The sequence below is a fragment of the Patagioenas fasciata genome, chromosome 3 (genome assembly GCF_037038585.1).
Source record: "Patagioenas fasciata isolate bPatFas1 chromosome 3, bPatFas1.hap1, whole genome shotgun sequence".
Lineage (NCBI taxonomy): Eukaryota > Metazoa > Chordata > Aves > Columbiformes > Columbidae > Patagioenas > Patagioenas fasciata.
Window position 1 is genome coordinate 73,486,147 of NC_092522.1, and position 20,504 is coordinate 73,506,650.

Consider the following 20,504-nt stretch of genomic DNA (forward strand, 5'->3'; position numbering starts at 1 on the left):
GAAAAATCACAGTCTTCTCTGCCACCGAATTATTTTTTAATTTGATAAATCTGAACTAACAGTATGTGCTATTCATGGATGTCATCTATGGACACAGATTTGATACAGATGCTCCTAATTTTCTTTCTTTCCCTTTTATTTCATCTGTATGAATCACTGCCTGGGTAGGCACCATCTGTCCTTTGTTCTCTGTTGCCAGAATGGGCCACTTCAGAAGGGAAAAAAAAAAATATCAGTGTCAGAATTTCCTGAACGATGCAAATTCTGAGCTTAAGGCAACACAGCTACTTAAAGACTGGGATTAAATCACTTCTTAGACTCCTTACTATTCAAAATAGTTTGGGTTTATTATGTCTTTCAATATATGAGACTTTTTCCAGAACCTCTGTAGTTCTTCTAGACCTTTTCTGAACAATTTTCCACTGTGGTGTTGTATGGAAATCACAGACCCAAGAGCTCGATCTAAGTACTTTTCTTGTATTCTTACAAACAATCTGTACGGAAGTAGTAACATCTAATTTTACCTTCTGGATGATGTCCTGTCTATACATCAAAGAATCTAATTTGCCTCATAACCTCAGGTTTGCACTGGTACTTCATGTTTAGTTGGTTATTTATCATACTATATGAGCATGAATCTCTGTTAGCAAGTGAGGTGCATTGCTTGTAATATGGATCTCTTCTTGCAATTTACTATTCCACCTTTTTCTATAATTTGCAAATTCTTAGTAATACTTTTCTCCATACTCTTGCTAAGAACAGGTTTATCTGTGTATTTTTGCAGTTTACCTCTTGATATTTCTGCCTACAAAGAATGCCCGCAAATAAGAGATTTTTAGAGCAGAAAAAAGGCAGTAAAAAGAGGAACTACTCAGCAGAGAGTACCAAGGACTCTTTAAGAGATGACTGCAGAGGCTGTTAATCGGGAAATCAAATCTGTCCAACCACATTAATATATATATTCTCACAAGGCCAGAGCCTAGCAGAGAGACATTAAATTGTTAAAGAGGGAGGCTATTCTCTGGAGTTGCATAGGATAGAAAGAGAGCAGTCAAATCCAAGCTAAAGGATGTAATAAATTCAGCTGTGAATTCTTTCTGGCATGGACCTTTGCTTGGTACTCATCAGCTCAGGGGTCTGTAACTGCAGTGTGCAGAGGCCCTGTCTGCAGCAACTGAACAGACTGGCTAGCTCAAGTGAATGCTTGCCCCTTACTCCAGCCAGTCACTTCATAATGTGCACTGTGTTTCTTCCCCAAACCCTCAAGTAATTGTGCAATGAAGTGTCTATGTAATTTATTACCTACTTCAGTTTTAAGATGCCACTTCCCCCTACCACCTAGTATTGTGAGACAACGGCTCCTACTCTGTCGCAGAGCAATACGCACCCAGGGGCCAGCAATACCTCACCCACTTTATTCACTCACACACTTCTGGCGCCATTCCAGTGCTGAGGGCTCTACCCCAAACCCACCACCAGCACCTATTGCAGTTTCAGGGCTCTCCGTAAAGAAAAAGAAGAGGTGGCTGGAGTATGTGTCGTAAACCCTTCCAGAGAGGGGACACCCTGCCTAGAAACCTGTAACTCCCCCTGTCCCCGACCCCGCTTCAGCGCGCGGCGGCTGCTGCTGCCCCGTGCTGGGCGGGGCTGTCTCCGCCCCCGCGCGCAGCCGGAGCCGCGAGTCCCCGCCTAACGGCTCCAGGCGCCGCCGCCAACGGCTGGCCGTGCACGAGAACGCAGCGCGCGCACCTGCCGCGGGAAGGAAAGCGAGGCGGGGGAGGGTCGCGAGGCTCCTCGGGCCGGCGCGCGGGCTGGCTCGCTGGGTGGCGCGCGCGGCTCCGGCCGCTCCGGGGGCGGGGAGGCTGCGGGAGGGCGAGCGTGCGGGCGGGGCCGGCGAGTGACGTGGGGGCTGCGCGGCGTAAACAGCCCGGCGGCAGCCCGGTAAGCGGGTACAGCTGTCCCGCCGCCCCTCCCGCCCGGCCTTCAGCCGCCCAAGGGCCGGAACCGACTCGCCCGCTTCCCCGCCCGCTGCCGGGCGGCGAGAAGAGAGGAGAGGTTGGCGTCCCTTCTCGCGGCGGCCCCGAGGAGTTTACGCTGCAGCCCGGCGCGGCTGGTGGGGACGGCGGCAGTAGGAGGCGACTGAGGCCGGTCCCGGAGCAGGAGGAGACGCCGCAAGCAGTGGTTCGCGGCCGGGGCGCCCTCGGCGCGGCTCCCTAGTAGGGCCAGTGCCGGCGGAGCCCGAGCGGCGGCGGCGGGAGCCGGGCGGTGAAGATGGCGACCCCGGGGATGGGCTGGCAGCAGCCGCAGCACAGCTACGGCGGTGGCTCCGCGCCCGGCCCGGGAAAACTCGGCTCCGGCTCGGCCCAGCCGGGGGTGGGCGCCGAGCACAGCCCGGACTTGCATTTCAAAATGAGCAAGAAGATTGCCCAGCTCACCAAGGTGAGCGAGCGTCCCCGCGCCCGGGTCCTCTGCCGCTGTCTCTCTCTTGTGGTTTTGTTACCTGTCGCGTCTTGCCATGGGGTGGGCAGAGAGGTGGCTGAGGGAGGCAGGCTCTCATCCGGGTGAGATGCGGCCGGGTTTGTACCCCCAAGGCTGGGCCTGCAGTGGCCGCCTTGCCCCGGCAGCAGCCTGGGGCACTGGAGCGCTCCGTGCCGGGGTCCTGCCGGGGGAACTTCGGCGTGCAGCAAACGTGGGGACCGGGAACAGCGGGTCTGATAGGCGAACCGTTCACGGGAAGAGCCGCAGTACCGCTCCCCAGTTAGTTTTGTCCGAATTCCGTGTAGCACAGCCAAGTATCTGGGTGTGTGGGAGGTGATTCCTTGTTGCGAGGTTGATACTTTGTATTTATTCTATGAAAATTGTAGCTTCCGACTCTCTTGTAAGCCGTTCTCTGAGTCTTTTTTAAATAGGCAGATAGAAGTGATGCTTGCTTTACTTTTGCTGAAGAGAAGTACTCTTGTATAAGGTGTCTGGTAATATCTTAAATATCTTAGCTGATGAGAACGAAGTATGAGAATATCTCCAGTCTTGTATTGCTGATAGTACAGTTTTCATGATAGAAAATCAGTATAGAAAGCACATTATTTCTTTGTTAAAGGTTGCAGTCAAACCACAAGGTGTCTTAAAAGCATATTTTAAAGGCTGGTAGGCCTCAGGTTTTAGATGTGATTGTGGCTGTGATTTACTTAGAGTAATTTTTCAAAATGCTTTGGTTTTGTGATCTCTCTTGTATGATGCTCAAGCCATGGGTGAATAGCATTGTTTAGGAAATGAGAGGCAAATTATCTCTGTTAAAGAGAAAGCAGAAGAAATAATTCCTTTCGTGAATTACTTAGCTAAAACCCTTAAAAGTAATTTATAAGTACTGTGGGAACTGCTAATATTCTTCAAATGTATGCTAAAATGGAAGAAGGTGACATTTCATTGGCACTAAGAATGAAGAGAATGAAGACTGCTGGCAGTCTCACAGTGGAGACAGTTCATATTTATGCACAGCTGATGCACCGTCAACCAGTTAAAAATAGTATTTATCATGGAACACTGTGCACCTTAATGCATTGGAAAACTGATGACTGAGGGGTATTTTGTCTTTGAATTCAGAGTCCACTTTATGTTAACATCAGGGGAACTAAAATTGTAATTTTATAAGGAGAAATATAAGATTAAAATAAGCTGAAGAATCAGTTTAGTTTTACTCCATGTGCATACGAATTGCTAATTAAAATATTAAAGATATTACTATAGACTTATGCTCGCCAAAAGTTTCAAAAAGCACCTGGAGATCATAAATATATTGTAAACTACCCTTAAGGCCTAGTGGATATGCAAAGTAATACTTTCAAAGAATGAATTTTATTTCTGTGTGTCTCCTTTGCTGTGTTTCCATTTCTTTATCTAGGAATTTACCCAGCAGTTTATAGTTGATTTCAGAAACTGTCCCACTTCTGTTACAAAGTTTAGACCAATGAGTTCCACATCACTGGGCATGTGCCCTGTGCTCCCAGTTATTATATGTCAAGTATCTTGAGGTGGATGTGAGTTAAATATGGATTTAAGTGCATGGTGCTGGAATATTTTGAACTTCTGTATTGGAAAACATTAAGAGAGTTAAAGTGAATACTGGGGAGGTTTTATATATATATGTATGAGCCATAGTATTCTTTCAAAATTTGGGGAACTGGTCATATGCATGTCTGTCCTGCCAAAGACTTCAGAATGCTGCAAATAAAAGCTATCAATTATATTCTGCTTGGCTATTTAAAATAACCGTGAACTGTGCTTGTATGAGTAGTTCACATGTGAATTAGACTTTTGCAGAACTGGAATCTTGTATTAGTTTCCCAGTGACTTGCAGATTCTAGTAATGTCTTAGTTTGTGTGTTTGTGTTCTGTTTTCAAGTTTTAGGGAGAAAACTTGGAAAATCAACTGTTCTTCTTCACTCTAGGCCTTCAGTCAGTATAAAGAATATTTTTTGATATTATACATCCTGTTTTATAAAAATACTTCTCTTGCACCTATTACAACAATAAAAAGTATTCTATAGTATTAATCTAATTGAGTTAGAGGTGCAAATTTTGACAGTGTTGTAGTTAAAGGGCTGGGTGCTGCATTTGTTTGTTACTTGACCTTTCAGAAATGGAGGCTTAAAAGAAGTATAGAAACTTCTGGATAAAGTATAATCTAAACTTGCTAAACCGCTCTATAATCTGAAGCCTGATTTGATAGATGGCTGCAGAAATTAATCCTTGAGAAAGAGTTTATGATACAGGGGAAAAAATATAAACATGATGCTTAATTTCTGTGAGAGTTAACTGTCAGAGAAAAATTAACTTCATATTGCAGAAAATTTCTGGTAGTAAGCTGATGTGAAAAAAAGATCAGGATATTTCTGTGGAGGTCTTTTGACCAAATTCTGCTGTTCTAGCTTGGTCAAATGCTTACTAACTTACGTGCATAGAATTCCTCTTCAGTAATCTAGGAACTTCTTATTAAGAATACCACTTCTTAATTGCGCTTCTCAAATTGCTTAATGTCTTAAATATAAGACACTTCTCACATGCCTTCCAACTGTTTTCTGCATTTATTTGTGTCTTCCAACTCTTCTCAAAGACTGTCTTGAAGATGTATTAAGTCTCTCAGTGGATTTAGAGCTGAAGTCAGGTGCTTCACCAGGTCAAAACAAACCCACTAACGTAGCATAGTAAAAGGAAATATAAATGTGCATGGGGTGTTGCCAAAGAGATGCATGTAGTTAAGTTATCCAGACAGATTCTGTCTTCTGAGAAAGGAAGTAACTCAATACTTTATTTTTTACTATCTGTGTATAGTTTGTATTACAAGCTGTGAGTAGCAGCAGAAGAAAACGCCTTCCCCACAGAATATGCAGGTCACTCATGAAGTAAATGTAAAATTCCCAAACTGGGATTCCTCTGTCATGTTTTTGCATTGCTTAAAGATAATCTGATGTTTCAGTCAAAACAATACAGGAACATAAAGAAAGAGGTGAAATTTTTTAATACCAAGATTTAATCAGTAATTCAGAGTGAGGCAAAATAAGATACAAATCCATTTCACTAAACACAGCACTTCTGAAGTGCTTAACTACATTTTCACTTTTGGCAGGGAGGGGAACACTTAATTAATTTAACTTTAATATGCTTAATTCACAGGGGAAGGTAAAACAAGTAGTTAGAAATGCAGCTTTAAAAATAAGATGGTACTCCATGTGATGTTTAAATACTGCGGTAAATTGTAACTGAAGCAATTTTGGGTCTTCCTATTCAGTATAAGCTCCTTATTTTTAGGCATTTTGAAAGATCTGTGTACCAGTTTGGGGATAAAGTAGCATCTGACACAAAGATTAAAGCCAACAAGAAATGAACTGCGATTATGAGATTGAATAGATGTTTGTACTACTGCATGCTGGAGTGCTAATGCAGTGTTGTATTATGCCTGCTGCAGATGAAAATATGCATATATATATTTAATTAGTTTGCATAAGACAACTGGAATAGAAAGCAAGAAACAAGTTGCTGTCATGCTTACATCAGTAGGGGAGAATGGGATTAGTTTTTACAATTATCAGAAGAGTACCAATTCAAGTGGTTTTGTTTTGTGATGGCATTTTTTGTTAGTTTTTTGTGCTCTAGTTTGCAGCTTCAGCATTTGTGATTGAGAAATCCATATCCTAAATGTGTCTGCAAATCTATTGTGAAAGCTTTGTAACATTGACATGAATCTTTGGCTTTTGTGGAATAAATTCATGATCTGCACTGGGATTATACAATTAGAATCTTCAGCATTGATTTGGTTGCATGATATTAGTTGTAGAAATTTTACATTAAATGGAAGAAGAGTCTGTAAGTGCCATATAAATTATACATACCCTACAGTGATCATTTATACCTATTTAATAAAAAGAAAAAAACTGTGCAAAACTTTTATGTTTTCCATTTGTGCATACTTGGAGCTGACAGTTTAGTTCTGGAAAGGTTCCAAAAAACTCAGCTAGTTCAAAGGTGAAGGCAACAAAGTTATCAAAGGCACGCACTGCTTCACTAAACAAGAAACTACAATCTGGCACTCAGGAGACCATAGTTCTGGCCTCAACTCTGCCCTCAGCTTGTTGTGTAAATTTGGGAAACTTTTTTTCTTTAATTCTCCTTTGTTTTCCTTTCTATCTTCCTGTATTAGAGAGCAGCTGTTAGTATAGAAGTTAGCCCAATGAGTTGCTTGGTGATGTAGATTGCAAATTTATTTCAAAGAATAAAGAGCAAATTTGATGCTCTTTAATTCAAATACTTATTCTTCTTATTGTGTGGGCTCTTTTGCTGATATTGTTAAAGGTCTTCCTCAGCTATCACAGAACACAGTGCTAAAGAAGTAAGAGCTATATGGTTTGACTTACAGTAATAATTCTTAACAAAGTGTTTCCTGTGAAACTTTGTCAATTTTTATTTGGAAGTATTCTGCTTCAGGCAACAAAACAGCTTCTTCTTGCAGAAGGTTCATTGTGCATAGGGTTTTAAGAAAACTTAAAAGAACGGCCCTCAAAATAGGGAAGAAATGAGAATCTAAAAAACTCTGTAGAACTGTTTTGATGTGAGCTGTCATCATGTGATAGTGGATGCCATTAACAGTTTTTACAAAACTTGGGTTTTAGTTTTTAAGCAACCTTATGTAATTTCTCCAATGTGTGTTAACATTGGCAGTAGGCCAGTATTTGCTAACAGTTCTGGGATTGCATGAAAAGAAGTGAAATTTTGAGGCGGGTGTGATTTGACTACATACTGGAATGTCAAAATTTTTGCATATGTTCTGACTGTCAATGTGTGAATAAATGATATGTTTCATTATTACATGAGGTGTTCTGACTGTGTCTTCCTTCTGCAGTAGTTATGGTCTTAGCAATGGATATTCACAGAAGTTTTGTCTACCTGTCATGCTATAAGGACAAAGACGGGACTAGTCAAAAATGGCATGTCTTTAATACCATCTTCTATAGTTCAGAAGAAGTAAGTAGAGCTTTCAAGCTCTCAAAATCTTCAGACCTTAGATAAAATCAACAGTTGTCTTTATCTGAATACTTGCTGGTTGAAGCACTTAGCATTGTTTAAAGCAGCTTTAGCTTCCAGTTTAGACCTGAGGAGGTCTTGCTTACTTTCCATGTTTTGTAGGATAAAAAAATGTGGAATTTGGTGTTTTAGTTAATATTCTCTTTGTCTCTGAAAGAAGAGATGAGGGATTTTTAAAAAGCTGACAACCCTGATATGGAGTTTGGGAACTCTTATTTAATGCTGTTTTTTTTCCAATAAGACTAATTGAAAAAAGTTAATTATTCTGATATGTTGTTCAAAAGTCTTCAAAGTATCTCTTGAATGGTTCTTCCTTTCATTATCATTGCACACCTGTAAGGTGAGACTAAAGGGGTGCTATGTGGACCTCTTATGTGGTTGTATTTTGGAGCTCGTTGTGGTATCATGAGTGAATTAGGTCAATGACTTTACAGTCTTTTGTCACAAGATATCAAGAAGAAAGAGAGAAGTGGGACAAAAATGAAAGATTTTTAATATTTAAAAAAAATTACTCAAATGAAATTCCTTTCCTCTCTACCCACATAGTTTTAGTGGTTGGCTATTAACTCGGAGTTCTTCTGAGACCACTGAACAACTTAATGTTCTAAAGATATTTTCTGTATGTGTGTGTAAATAGAAGTGTGATGTTGTTGAAAAACTGATTGCACATTCACATAAGCTACCAGTCTAAAATGCCTTTTTAATTGCTTGTGCATATATTAGCTTCTCTGAGGTTGGTGTGGGTTGTTTTTGTTTTTTGCAGGTTTTACAAGCAGCGAGAAGAATAATCAAAACAAATTGAGAGAGAGAAGTAATAATATGATGTAACATGTAGGGATATGGTTTATTGGTGGAGTTGGCAGTGTTAGGTTTATGGTTGGATATGGTGATCTTAAGGGTCTTTTCCAACCTAAATGATTTTATGAGTTTATGTGTATCCTCTTGCTCTATGCTTATTCTTATTTATTACTATAATTAAATAATATAGACCTACAAGGAGCTGGAGGACTCTTAGATGTTATTGCTCAGATACATACTTCAGTTGTTAAATCTGATACATCAGTACATTAAGGATATTTAAAGAAAATCTGAAAGATGACGATTTTAGTACAAAGTTCAATGTTATCAACATGTCAAAATTTAAAAACTATAAAGGAAAGAACACGCAGCCATAAATGAATCCTGATATGACAGCATCCATAAAGTTTAAAATCTGTCGAACTTCAGCTGTTTATATGTATTAAGATATAAATCCTATGGAGGGGAGGGGGGAAGTAAATTTAGTTTGATTTTGTGCTGGTTTTTAATTTCTCTTGTTACTTTTTTTTTTTTTTGATAAATGCTGTATTATGAAAGAAGGCTTTTGCTATTATCTTGGTTTAGATAAAATCAATAAAGTGCTAGTTCAGAGTTAAGAAAGTAATACTGAAGCACTTTCTTCTAGATGCAAAAGTTGTAAACAGGAGAGTCCTTTACGTGTGTTTGAAGAAGAAAATCAATGGTTGAACTCTAGGTAATTGTACAAGGTATTTATAGTTTCTTTTCCTTGTACACTTGTACATTAGCATGGGCATAACACTTCAAAGTACTCAATCCTGCAAGAAATTCTGATTTGCCAGGTCCTATAAAAATGTATCAACAGAACATAGTTGGGGTTTTGTTGTTGTTGTTTTTGTTGTTGTGTAGATTTTTGGGTTTTGTTTGTTTGTTTTCCAATCTGGAATACCATGAAAATGCAAAGAAGTTTTTGCAAAACGAGTCTTACCACTTATTTAGAAAATGTAATCTTAGTCACAGTGGCTCTGTACTTTCTTCAAACATTGTACACTGTATTCAATAACAGGGTTGTTTATGGTTGGATATTTCTATATTACCATGCAACCTATTGGACACATGTTTTATTTTTGAATGTCTAAAAGTACAATTATATGCATACTGCTTTTAATGTATGTGTAGAAATGTTATTTATCGTAAGTCACTGTACTGGTACAGTAACTTCCAGCTTTAAGTAGCTTCTAACCACTGAAATTCTTTCAGTATCTTGTTCTCTAAACTCAGGCTTTGGCTTTAATAAAAATAGTAATTTTGTCGGTGATACTACTGTTTTTCCATTCCATTCTCTAAGTCATCATAAAAAACTTGGCCTCCCCTGCTAACTGTGTGGAGGAGGGGGCCTATTACCTTAAATAGTCATGAACTTCTTACTGTTTGTATGCTTATTGCTAAATAAATCCAGCAAATTTCAACATACCATAATGAGTTCAGATATGTGTGTCTCTTGACTGATGCAAGTTTGGCCATGTAAGCCAGGCTTCTATGTATTCTTCTAATGACTGATATCATACCAATAAACAAAGGCATTGCATTCCAAAAATAACCAGAAGAAACAAAACCCCTCTAAAGCTATTCACCATCTTGTCCTACTTAATGTATGTTGCCTGATTGTTTCCTCAGTTAGGCTTTTTTAGCTGAGTGTAGAAGGCTGTGAGGAAGAACAACCTTTTGTTGAGGTTATCACTTGGTTAGGCTCAAAATGGCAGCCTGTAAAAATAGCTACTGTTAAAAAGTTCATTAAGTCTTCCTTCTTGTTCAAGACACTCCCATTAACTAAAAGACAACCTTTTAGCTAAAAGAAGAAATATGAGGTGATAATAAGAAATACTTGCTTTCTATTTTCATTTTCATGAGATTAAAGTAATTTTTCCAGCCGGTTTCCTGAAATTTTGTTTTTAGAAACCTGAATTGTAGTGTGTTCAGAAAACAGGTGGGCTATAATCTAGAGATTTTTAGTAGAACAACATTTTTGCTCACAACATGACTGAAAGCTATAACTTTTAGTAAAGAGTGTCTGACACTGCCTTTTCAAATCTAGTATTTTGCAGTATGGATGCTTATGTGTTTGGATAGGTTGTACTAAAATGTATTTCAGCAATCTCCTGTGACTGTCTTTGTCCTTTTAAAATTTGACAAATGAAAATAGTGGCAAATTATTTCTGTATTGAAGATTAGGGAAAAGGACTTGATTCTTAAAGATTTATCTGCTCTGTGTAATTCTAAGTATAGGTTTCACACTTGGAAAAAAATTGTTTATTTGTAGCTATTAGTAATAAGTATTCAAGGGTATGTTTACAGACTAAAAGGTGTTTTGAAACACCTTGAAAATCTATGTATGTCTGACTTTCCAACATTAACCTGTATTGCTGATGTAAATAATGTAAACTGCTTACATATTTGAAAAAAGTACTTTTTTGTTCTTCCACTGAGTGGTAAAACTTCATTTGAAATTTTTGATCCTTTATTTTAGTTGGATAGTTCACTAGCTTTCTGTATTGTATCTAAATATTATAATGTTAGCTTATGTTTTCACTAAATTCCCATGTCATTAAAATCAGTCAGTCTTTTTTTTTTCCTCCTTTTTTTTTTTTTTGTCTTTTCTTTTTTAAAAAGCATATGTCTGTTTGCTTTATGCTGAGAAAAAAATTGCAAGAATGTGTCCTAAAGCAGAAACTGGATTTTGACATGAAGATCAGTTGTGTTCTTTGAGCTGATCTGGGAACATTCTGTGGCCATTCTCTCTACTCTGACAATTCTTTTCTTGCTTTTCTTGATTTCTATGCTCTGCTTCACACTTTGTCCTGTGTACCTTTTCAATTTACAGTGTAGACCATTTACCACTTAGTGTATTGGGCATATTCTGCCTTACCTCTAAATACCTAATGCGTGAGATTGTAATTCTCATCATTTATGTTTGGGCAGGCACTGCTGTATTGAGTATCCTTGCACATTCTGTACAAGTGAAGGGCCTGAAGCAATTTTAGCTTCTGTTGGTTGGTATTCTTTTCCATAGCTATGAGTTGGTGCTCTAGAGTAAACTATATTCCAAATCCTAGATTTTTTTTTATATAGCTTCTTGTGTAATAGATTTTTTCTCTAATGACAATTTATTATTTTATTTTTTTTAAATTGGGCTGATGCTCCCTGTTCTGGAGGGGAAACTAAATTTCCTGCTTTCAGAGAACTTAGTTTGTCAAAGTTGGAGGCAAATAATGTGTCCTCTCACTATAAAATAAATATGCTTCTGTATGTGCCTGTATGAAATTCTGGTAAATGTGGCCCCTTCACAAAAATCTTACTGAAGTCTTGACTGACATGCCCTATTTGACTCTAGATTTGCTACTAACTCTTGACCCTCTTCTATTCTTCTGTATAGAAAACATGTTTCTTATAGGCTGTTACAGAAAAGGGAAGAATGTGTACAGGAAGAAATACAATTCTCTTGTCTGGGAAGTGTAAAAACCCAGTAATTTGTCAAAGAATGGAGAGTACCCTCAAGTTTATCCGTAAGAACTGATTTAAACAAAGAGCATGATCTATATTTTAGTGAAATCTGAGTCTGCACGTATTTTCCTTAGAAGACTTGTAAAGCGGAACCTTGTCTGACACTTGGATTTTCTTCCCTTACCCCATTTTGCTCCGTGTCCGTGGAGGCGGGGGAGCGCCTGTCGCTCTCCGTGGTGCTGAACGTGGGTCTTGTCAATCGGGGAGCACATGTTGCTCTCCTTGGTGCTGAACGAGGAGCGCGCCAATCGGTGAGCGCCTGTCGCTCTCCGTGGTGCTGAACGCAGGCCCGCCTCAACTGTCTACATTCACTGGCACTGATGTCAAAGGCAAATAAGTTTTACTTCCTGTTATGCAAACCAGTATGTTTCCCTACTAGCAAGATGTCTTTAGAGGCCCAACTTACATAACTACAATTGCTCCATCCTTTTATGTAGTCGATGTGGTGACCTGTAACATTGATTACACTGAACATTATGAAGGTAAGTGCAGTGAATTATTTATCTGAAAATGTGTGCCATTTTGTAGTGGCTTCCCAAAAGCCTGACAAAAAAGATAAAGAAGTGAAAACAAAAACAGTAGTATTTTTCAGGGAGTTTTGTCAGTTATCAAATTTATAAGTTTGAGAATATTTAAATAAGCAGCAGCATTTTATTCATATTGTCAAGATTCTAAAAGAGGTGTTTGAGTTTGATTTCCTAAAGATGACTTAGGCAATATACAACACAAGTTGATTATTTCCATCAGGATTTTTATTGGTTTAATTCTATTCTGAAATAACTGTATTCTTACCTTTTAAAATTTTTTTAAAGTTGGAAATGTAGTTATCTTGTCATAAAATTTGTTGTAGGTATATATTTTGTTTCTGGATTTTGCCCCTATTTTTCTGGATGTTTTCAAAAGAAAATGAAATTTTGTCTTGAAATTATATAGTACTTAGAAACATTTATTTTGATGATTAATCAAAAGCAGTGATACATGTCTGTAAGATGTATACCCTCTTCACCCTTTTTCTCCACTTAGGTGTTGCTACTTTTTGTTTTGGGAAGCTTTGAACTTATGTCCTGGTTTCTCTCTGCTGAGAGAAAATTAATTGGGTTGTATATGGAACAATTCTTGTCGACTGAAGATCTTTGCTGTGTTGTTTGTTTATTCTGCCAAGGGCAAACTACTGTTACCTCCTCAATGCAAAGACAGTTGCTCATCTCTTATAACTTTCCAGTGCATTGTTTCACGGAGTCTAAATACCCAGAAACAGATGCAATGCAGACATACTACCTGAAATTCCTCTGGAGATCTCTATACCTGAAAGACTCAAATCAAGTATGCGAATATTGAAGAAATGAATCTGTAAGGAAATGCAGTGCAGAGACTAAAGCAAAACTTAGAATAGCCCTTTGACCTATCCTGTTTTCCTTGCAGTAATTTAAGGTCTAATCATATAGCAGATGTGTCAACTATATTCTAGAGAGGTGATTAGAGGATAAATGGGATTCTTTCTCACCGGGAGGCAGACTGGGAAATTTGCACATCTGTCACTAAATCTTTTTTTCTTCCTTGTCATCTTTCTTTCTCTCTCTCTTTTTTTTTTTTTTTTTTTAACGTTAGTATGCTTCACAAGTTTTGACTGTCTTAAGAAATTGCCTACAGCTAACTGTGCTACAGATTTGTAGTGGTTGTTTCTGACATAACCTGACTGGTAGAGGTTAACATCCCAGAACTAAAAAGGGGTTTTGATTGGATGTTGGTATTGCCACACCTCTCCCAGCACAAAGGAACTGAGTTGCAGTTGCAAGTATATGCTAAACAAGTCTGTAACAGGAGGAAATAGTTGATTTGAGTTGTACACAGAATGAACACCTAAGATAATCCTGCTCATTAGAGAGCTGTGAAAGAGTATTTTTGCAACTGTCTTTTATCACAGGGAAATTTTCAGTCTCTGTCAAAATAAGCTTACTTGAAGTAATTTGATTAATTTGCCTTCCTAATTCAAGTTACTGATTTATTGCATGACAACTCAGGGAGTATAATGCATAGCTGGTCTTTTCTTATACACTTGTGTTTGCCTTTATAAATGCTGTGTTAGCTGCTGAGAGTCCCGATAGGCTGTATCATATGTTGAAATAGATTAATTTCCTGGTGGTTACACCTTCACCTCATTTTACACCTTCCTTATACTTGTTTCCTAAAGAGAACTACATTGCTTTCAAGCAGAAACCATAAAGAACAATAGATGACATAGCTTATTTTTAGGTATTTTTGACTTTTCTTGGGCAACCGGGATGTGGTGGAAGCTGAACCTACAATGAAAATTCTCAACATGTATAGAATATGGGTATGGAAGGATGTATATGCTTTTCAACACTTATAGGATGGGGGTATGGCTTAGAGCTTCAGCATTAACAGCTCAATTTATTATCTTGCTTTCTGAAGTACAGTGTAGTATTACCAGACTTGAATCTTCTATGTACTATAGCCAAAGAGCCTTGTAAGGCAGCTTATGTTGAATTCCTTGCATGTATTCACAAAGCATTGAAAACAAAAGTTTTTAATTTTTTTTATGTGACCTGAGAAACTCAGATGATAAGGTTTCTTTGACTAGTGTCATTTATGTGTTTGTTTTTTTCTGTGGTGGTTTGTTTTTTGTGGTGTTGTCTTTTGTTTTTTGTGTGGGTTTGTTTGTTTGTTTTCCCATTAGAGTAGAAAGTTAAGTCTAACTCCTGGTAAGTGCAAAGGGATTTATGTTTACTTAATACTTCAGTAATTAGTCCCTTACCACTTTTTGCTTCTTGTTGAAATGTTTATATTTGGGGCTGGGAGGATATGTTCCTTGTTTGTTATGATACACTGGTATCACTAATGTCCTATTTTAATGGCACACAAATTAATTCACTGGAAATTCTGCATTGAGTTTTAGTTCATTTTATATATTGGTTCTGTGATTGAAGACTACCCAAAATGAAGGAGGTATATTAGAAATTTCCTGGAAACGCTATGCCAAACTAACATGAGCAGGTATTTATTTAAGTCTTTATCTGTAAAAGGAGACATTTCTGAAATGTATGTAGCTCTGCTGGTATGCACTGATATTGTTAATTTTTAATGTTTTTTATCGTAAATAACCTTTATACTTTCATGGATGATAAGTTGTTTTCAAAGCTGTGTTGTACACAGTCGTTCTAACACTGAAACTACAGGGAGAAAGCCATGAAAGTTCTCTATAAGTGTAGATTAGAATCAGGGAGAGGGTATGCTGAAAGCAGAACAGAAAACTAGGGATCAAAATCTGTCCTTTATTAGAACCTTTCCTGACTGTTATGGGAAAACGAGTGCATTAATTGCTGCAGATATTTGTGCCTTACTGTTTTTAAGACTGCTGTTATTAAAAACCAACCAGCCAAAGCATTTTGCAACCAACCAATGCTATTTGCTAGCTGAATTGAATTGAACTTTGAAAAAGTAGTTGAAAACTTCAGCACATTGGTTGTCCACTGCTAAATATTTTAGTCTGAAAAGCAAATTTTCTGCACTGTCTCATAACAAGTTAAGACATAATTTATAATTCTGTGTAGTTAAAACTGGTATATTGGAAGCTGTACTGTATGTAAAATAGTCTTAAAATGTGCATCAGAATAATTTCTCGGGATTCTGAGTGTGTTCTTTGTATATGGCTTGCTCACACCATTCTTAAATTTTCTCTTAGCTAATAGTGTAGTTTTAAATATGTCACCAACTTACCTCATTTTTTCATATAAAAATTGAGTTTTTTTTTTTTTACAGTAGAAGTCAACTAGGCATGTTTCTTTGAGAGACTGAATATATATGTAATCTGACATGTGCATGATACAGACTTGTACTTACCTCAAGGCTGGAGGCCTTGAGTTAATTATTTAATGTGAGGTTGCACACAAGTCCTTAGTAATTTTTTTTTATTATTTTACTTATATGTGATTTATGTCTGTTACTTGATTTAAGATTTCCACTATTATCTCGAGTGCTGAATTTTCAAAATATTTTTTTACATATGTTGAAGAAAGAAGGTTTTTTCATTTTAATCCTCTTTCTCCACCATATTAGGTATCAGATTTTTTTTTTTTTTTTTTTTGGGGGGGAAGGTGTTGTTTGTTTGTTTGTTGCTTAAGACAGCTATTCATGTCCAAAACTTGAGGTCTTGACAAAGATCTTTGTTTGGCTGACCTGTCAGGTATGGAGAATTTTTGTTGGAGATAAAAGATTATGAAAAGATACACCTGTGTACTTTTGTATGATGATTTGCTGGAAGAGTAGGAATTAATGTCTCCCATTAGTGTGGAATCAAGTAAATATTGTAAGAGAGGCAAATCTAGCAAATAGTTACCATTTAAGTACTCTTAAAATAAACGCATTGTATTCCGGTTGCCAAACAGAAGCAATAGGAGAAGCCTTTATTACAGTTGTATAGGATGGCTTTTTAAGCACATTCACTAGTGTAGCTCTCTAGAAGATTAAATCCAGCTGGATCACCGTAATAAAAAAATACGGGTGTTGGACTTGGTAACTGAGTGTTCAGGTTAAGGAGCTACTGTACTGTATTTAATGGGAGGAATGGAAAAGAGATGCTTTAGGAACAAGCAGTATTATTGTATACTTTTACTAGGACATCAGTTTTCTTGTAGGTCTCTAATGGATATACAACAATTGTCCTACTTAAGTATACGCTTTTTTTTTTTTTGAGTGGTTCAGAAAACCTGTGGTAGAAGGAACTGCACAAACTTTATCCTGATAGACTAGAGGAAAAAGTTTGTCTTTTTTATGAGATGTTTTATGGGGAATTTAAAATTAGAAACATCCTCACTACTGTTTGTCATATGCCTGTGTGTTCTCTCTGGGTGTATCCTAGACAAGTAGACATTAAGGTAGACTGAAAACTGGCTGAACTGCTGGGTTTAAAGTGTTGTGGTCAGCAGCATGAAGCCCAGTTGGAGGCCGGTCACTAGTGGTGAACCCTAGAGGCTGATACTCAGTACAGTACCGTTTAACATCTTTGTTACTGACCTGGATGATGAGACAGAATGCATACTCAGTGAGTTTGTAGACAAAACTGGGACAAGTGGTTGATAAAACAGATGGGCATGCTGCTATTCAGAGATGGACAGGCTGGAGAAATGCAATGACGGGAGCCTCATTCGAAGTCCTGCATTTGGGGCACAGTAACAAGTATGTGGTTGGGATTGACTGTCTGGAAAAGCAGCTTTGCAGAAAAGGCCCTGAGGTCCTGATAGACAACAAGTTGAACATGATCCAGCAATGTGCCTTTGTGGCAAAGAAGGCCACTGGCACACTGAACTGAGCTCAATGGAGGTGATCCCATCTACTCACTACTGGTGAGACTCATCTGGGGTGCTGGGTCCAGTTTTGGACTCCCCAGTACGAGAGAGATGTGAACATGCTGGAGCAAGTCCAGCAAAAGGCCACTTACATGATTAAAGGACTGGACCATCTGTTCTAGTGAGAGAGGCAGAGAGCTGAAACTGTTTAGCCTGGAGAAGGCTCAGGGGGATCTTACGAACGTGTGTCTATAGCAGATGGTAGGGAGTCAAGACAACTGAGCAGGCGTATTCTTAGTGGTGCCTCATGAAAAGATGAGGCAATGGGCACAATCTAAAACGTAAGAAATTCCATTTAAACATAGGAAAGCACTTCTTTTGCTGTGAGGATGGTCAAATACAGAAACAGGTTGCCCAGAGAGGATGAGGAGTCTACTTCCTTGGAGATATTCAAAACCCGCTTAAGCAAGGCCCAGCACAGTCTATTCTAGTGTATCCTGCTTAGAGGAAGTAAGTTGGGCTAAATGACCTCTAAAGGGGCCTTCCAACCTCAGCCCTTTTGTGAATTCCATATGCATGTTGTTTCTATAGTAGTTGTGGTGAACCCTGAAGTTGTTGGTGCGAAATGGCAAAACTAATAGCCATTGTTGTGTAAACAATGAGAGGTAACTAAGAATTATAAATGTTTTTCATTGTATGATAGGTATCTGTAGGTTACTGGAAAGTATCCCAGTGGGCCACTGCAAACTTGTCCTAGATTTATCTTAGACTGAGCTCTGAGAATAAACTTGGCCTGTCAAGTGGTGTGATTTTGAGCAATAGTGACTGTGCTACCTTCTTTACTTTAAGGTTTTGCTCCTATAACCTCTGGAAAAAAAAAAATAGAAGCTTTGTGTTCAGTTCTTAGTTTGAGCATGACTCTTTTTTTTTAATTAAAATCTGGATCGCTTTTTCCTGAAAGAAGGAAGAGAAATTACTTCAAGGTAGTATGATATTTCTGGGGAAGTGGCTCAAATTTTTCTAAATGTGGTACAAATTCTATGAATAGGCCAGTTTCTGGTTGGAGTTTCCTATTTTCATTCTAGAAAATTAGCATTTACCATTGAACTTCCAGATATTTGTCATTAAGGCCTTCCGTAAAATGAAAAATGCTGTAGAGTAAAAACTACTGAGTTGGGAGTCTTGCAGTGTATGTTTTTCACTATTTTAATATTTCTTTCCTGCATAGCTGCATACCTGTTTAGAAGGCTCCATGCCTTTCATTCTCCTAACAAGTGTGGAAAGTAGAGAAAATAATGAGAAAGAAATGAACTTGTTTTCCAGTATGCCATTCAAACCACTGGTGAAGAATTCTTTGCTTCATGGAGGCTGTGTGGTATATTCTTGATCTCTTCTGAGGAATTGCTAGATACTGGCATTGCATAGAATCTGCAGATGTTCTTTAGGAAATAGGAATTAACATAGATCAAGTGTTGGAAGGAAAAGACCTGCAGCAGAGAGAGTGTGAGAATGAACATTTTCAGATGGGGAAGAGAAACTGGGAAGACTCTTTATTTGGCTTGCCATACAGTACTGCTATTTCACTGGGGAAACTGAATACAAGAAATATTTTGCTAATGTTTTTATCAGCTCAGCACTTGAGGACTCATAGTAACAATGAATAACAGTGTATATGAGTGATAATCATGCTGACTATGCCTTGATTTCAGGTTTATAAGCAAACTAAGAAAGAAAGAGATTAACTTTTTCTAGTGTCATCTTCATTTACAATTTATTCCAAAAATACTTGTGACATTTTCAGGTGATGGCACTCAAGAATATTGCTTTGGATATCCTCTAGAGCAGATTTAGAAATGGAGGTGCTTCATTTTACTTTACATTTCCACAGTTGTTGTTCTGTCTCTACCATCCCTGCCCCATCCCCCCTTGCCAAATAAAAGAAAAAGAAAAAGCAAATATCTTTTGTTCTAAATAATTAAAGCTTTTAAGTACAGATGTGATTGTATCAAGAATAATTTGGCCAAGTCTAGCTAAAAGAGAGACTTCAAATAGAGATTATATTGATATAAATTATACTGACTGTGTTAGACACTTCTGTAGTGGCTCTTTCAAAAAAAAAAACCACATTGATTTTAGAATGGAATAGGGGAACTTAAGCTTGCTTTCAGTCAACAAATGGAATTCCCTAACTAATCTTACTCCTTTTACATTAATGTTTTCTCACTCTAAGTTAAAAATCTGTATGTGTGATGGATTTGTTGTTGAAATAATTTTGCAGAAAACCTCAACTTCTAATCATTCTTTAGGCTCTCGTCACTTCAGTATCAGTGAGTGTCATCCTTTAAGCAGTTTGATCCCACTCAATAAAACTTACTTTTTAGGTGCCATCTCTCATATATTTTGCACAGCAAGACTGTTTTTCCTAAGTGGACACTCTTTCAAGGAGAAATGTGAATTGCTTTTTATTAAGAAAGGGAAAAAATATGAAGCGGTGAATTAGAAAGTATGCTTTCATTTAAAAAATATATATGAATATGGAGAGAGGGAGGGAGGGGAATTTCTGAATGAGATTAAGTCTGGAAAAAAAATTCCAGCTTCATTAACTGTGGCTTGAATTAATATTAACAGGTCATTTGATGATAAAAAATAGGGAAACTGGAAAAGGAAAAGAGCAACTTACTATAGCTTGCAGGTAATTAAAGCAGATGGAAATACTGCATCTGTATTTTTTTCTGTAATGTAGTTCTGAAACAATGCTGATGGTACAGGATGAATAAAATATTTTTAAAATCATAGTGTTGAAGTAGTCTGAGAAGCTTTGTAAATAACTGCTGTGTTTTGATAAAGTTGGTTATAGCAGAGCTCTCCTTATCAATTAAACAAGTTTAGGACTACTTAGTTTGATTTATAGGTATTGGCTGAGTTGAAAAACAAGTACTGATTTCCAGGGAGATGTTATAAAACACTTAAGCTATTTTCTTCTGGTATTTGCTCCCATTCTGACTAAATTTTGAAGCTTTTCTAAAGCATATTTTCCTCTTTCATAGCAGTCTTTCTGCAATATGTTCTTGGATTGTATTGAAATCTGTCATCATGAAAATATTTTTCGTGTCATAGATTTAAACCTACGTTAAACTCTGTTCTGACTTATTCTGCAGCTTGGTTTTACGCTTTGGCACAGGAAACAAACATATGCATTTAACAAAACAAAATGTCTCAATTACACAGGTAATATACTGCTCAGAAATAGCTGTTGTTTAGAACAGTGTAATATGAGTGTATGGA

At 37.8% G+C, this 20,504-nt stretch overlaps 1 protein-coding gene across 8 annotated transcripts in view; it reads left to right on the forward strand.

The window, feature by feature from the left end:
- The first annotated feature begins 1,876 nt into the window (after positions 1–1,876).
- The window catches only part of FAM184A (family with sequence similarity 184 member A), a 75,968-nt gene continuing 57,340 nt past the window's right edge, over positions 1,877–20,504 (forward strand). For all 8 annotated transcript variants that reach the window (XR_011738407.1, XR_011738406.1, XM_071806599.1 and 5 more), the window contains exon 1: positions 1,877–2,439. Coding sequence is in view for 6 of the 8 variants with exons in the window: in XM_071806599.1 (XP_071662700.1) it covers positions 2,272–2,439 (168 nt within the window). In the remaining 2 variants the exon portion in view is untranslated. The remainder of the gene's footprint in view (positions 2,440–20,504) is intronic.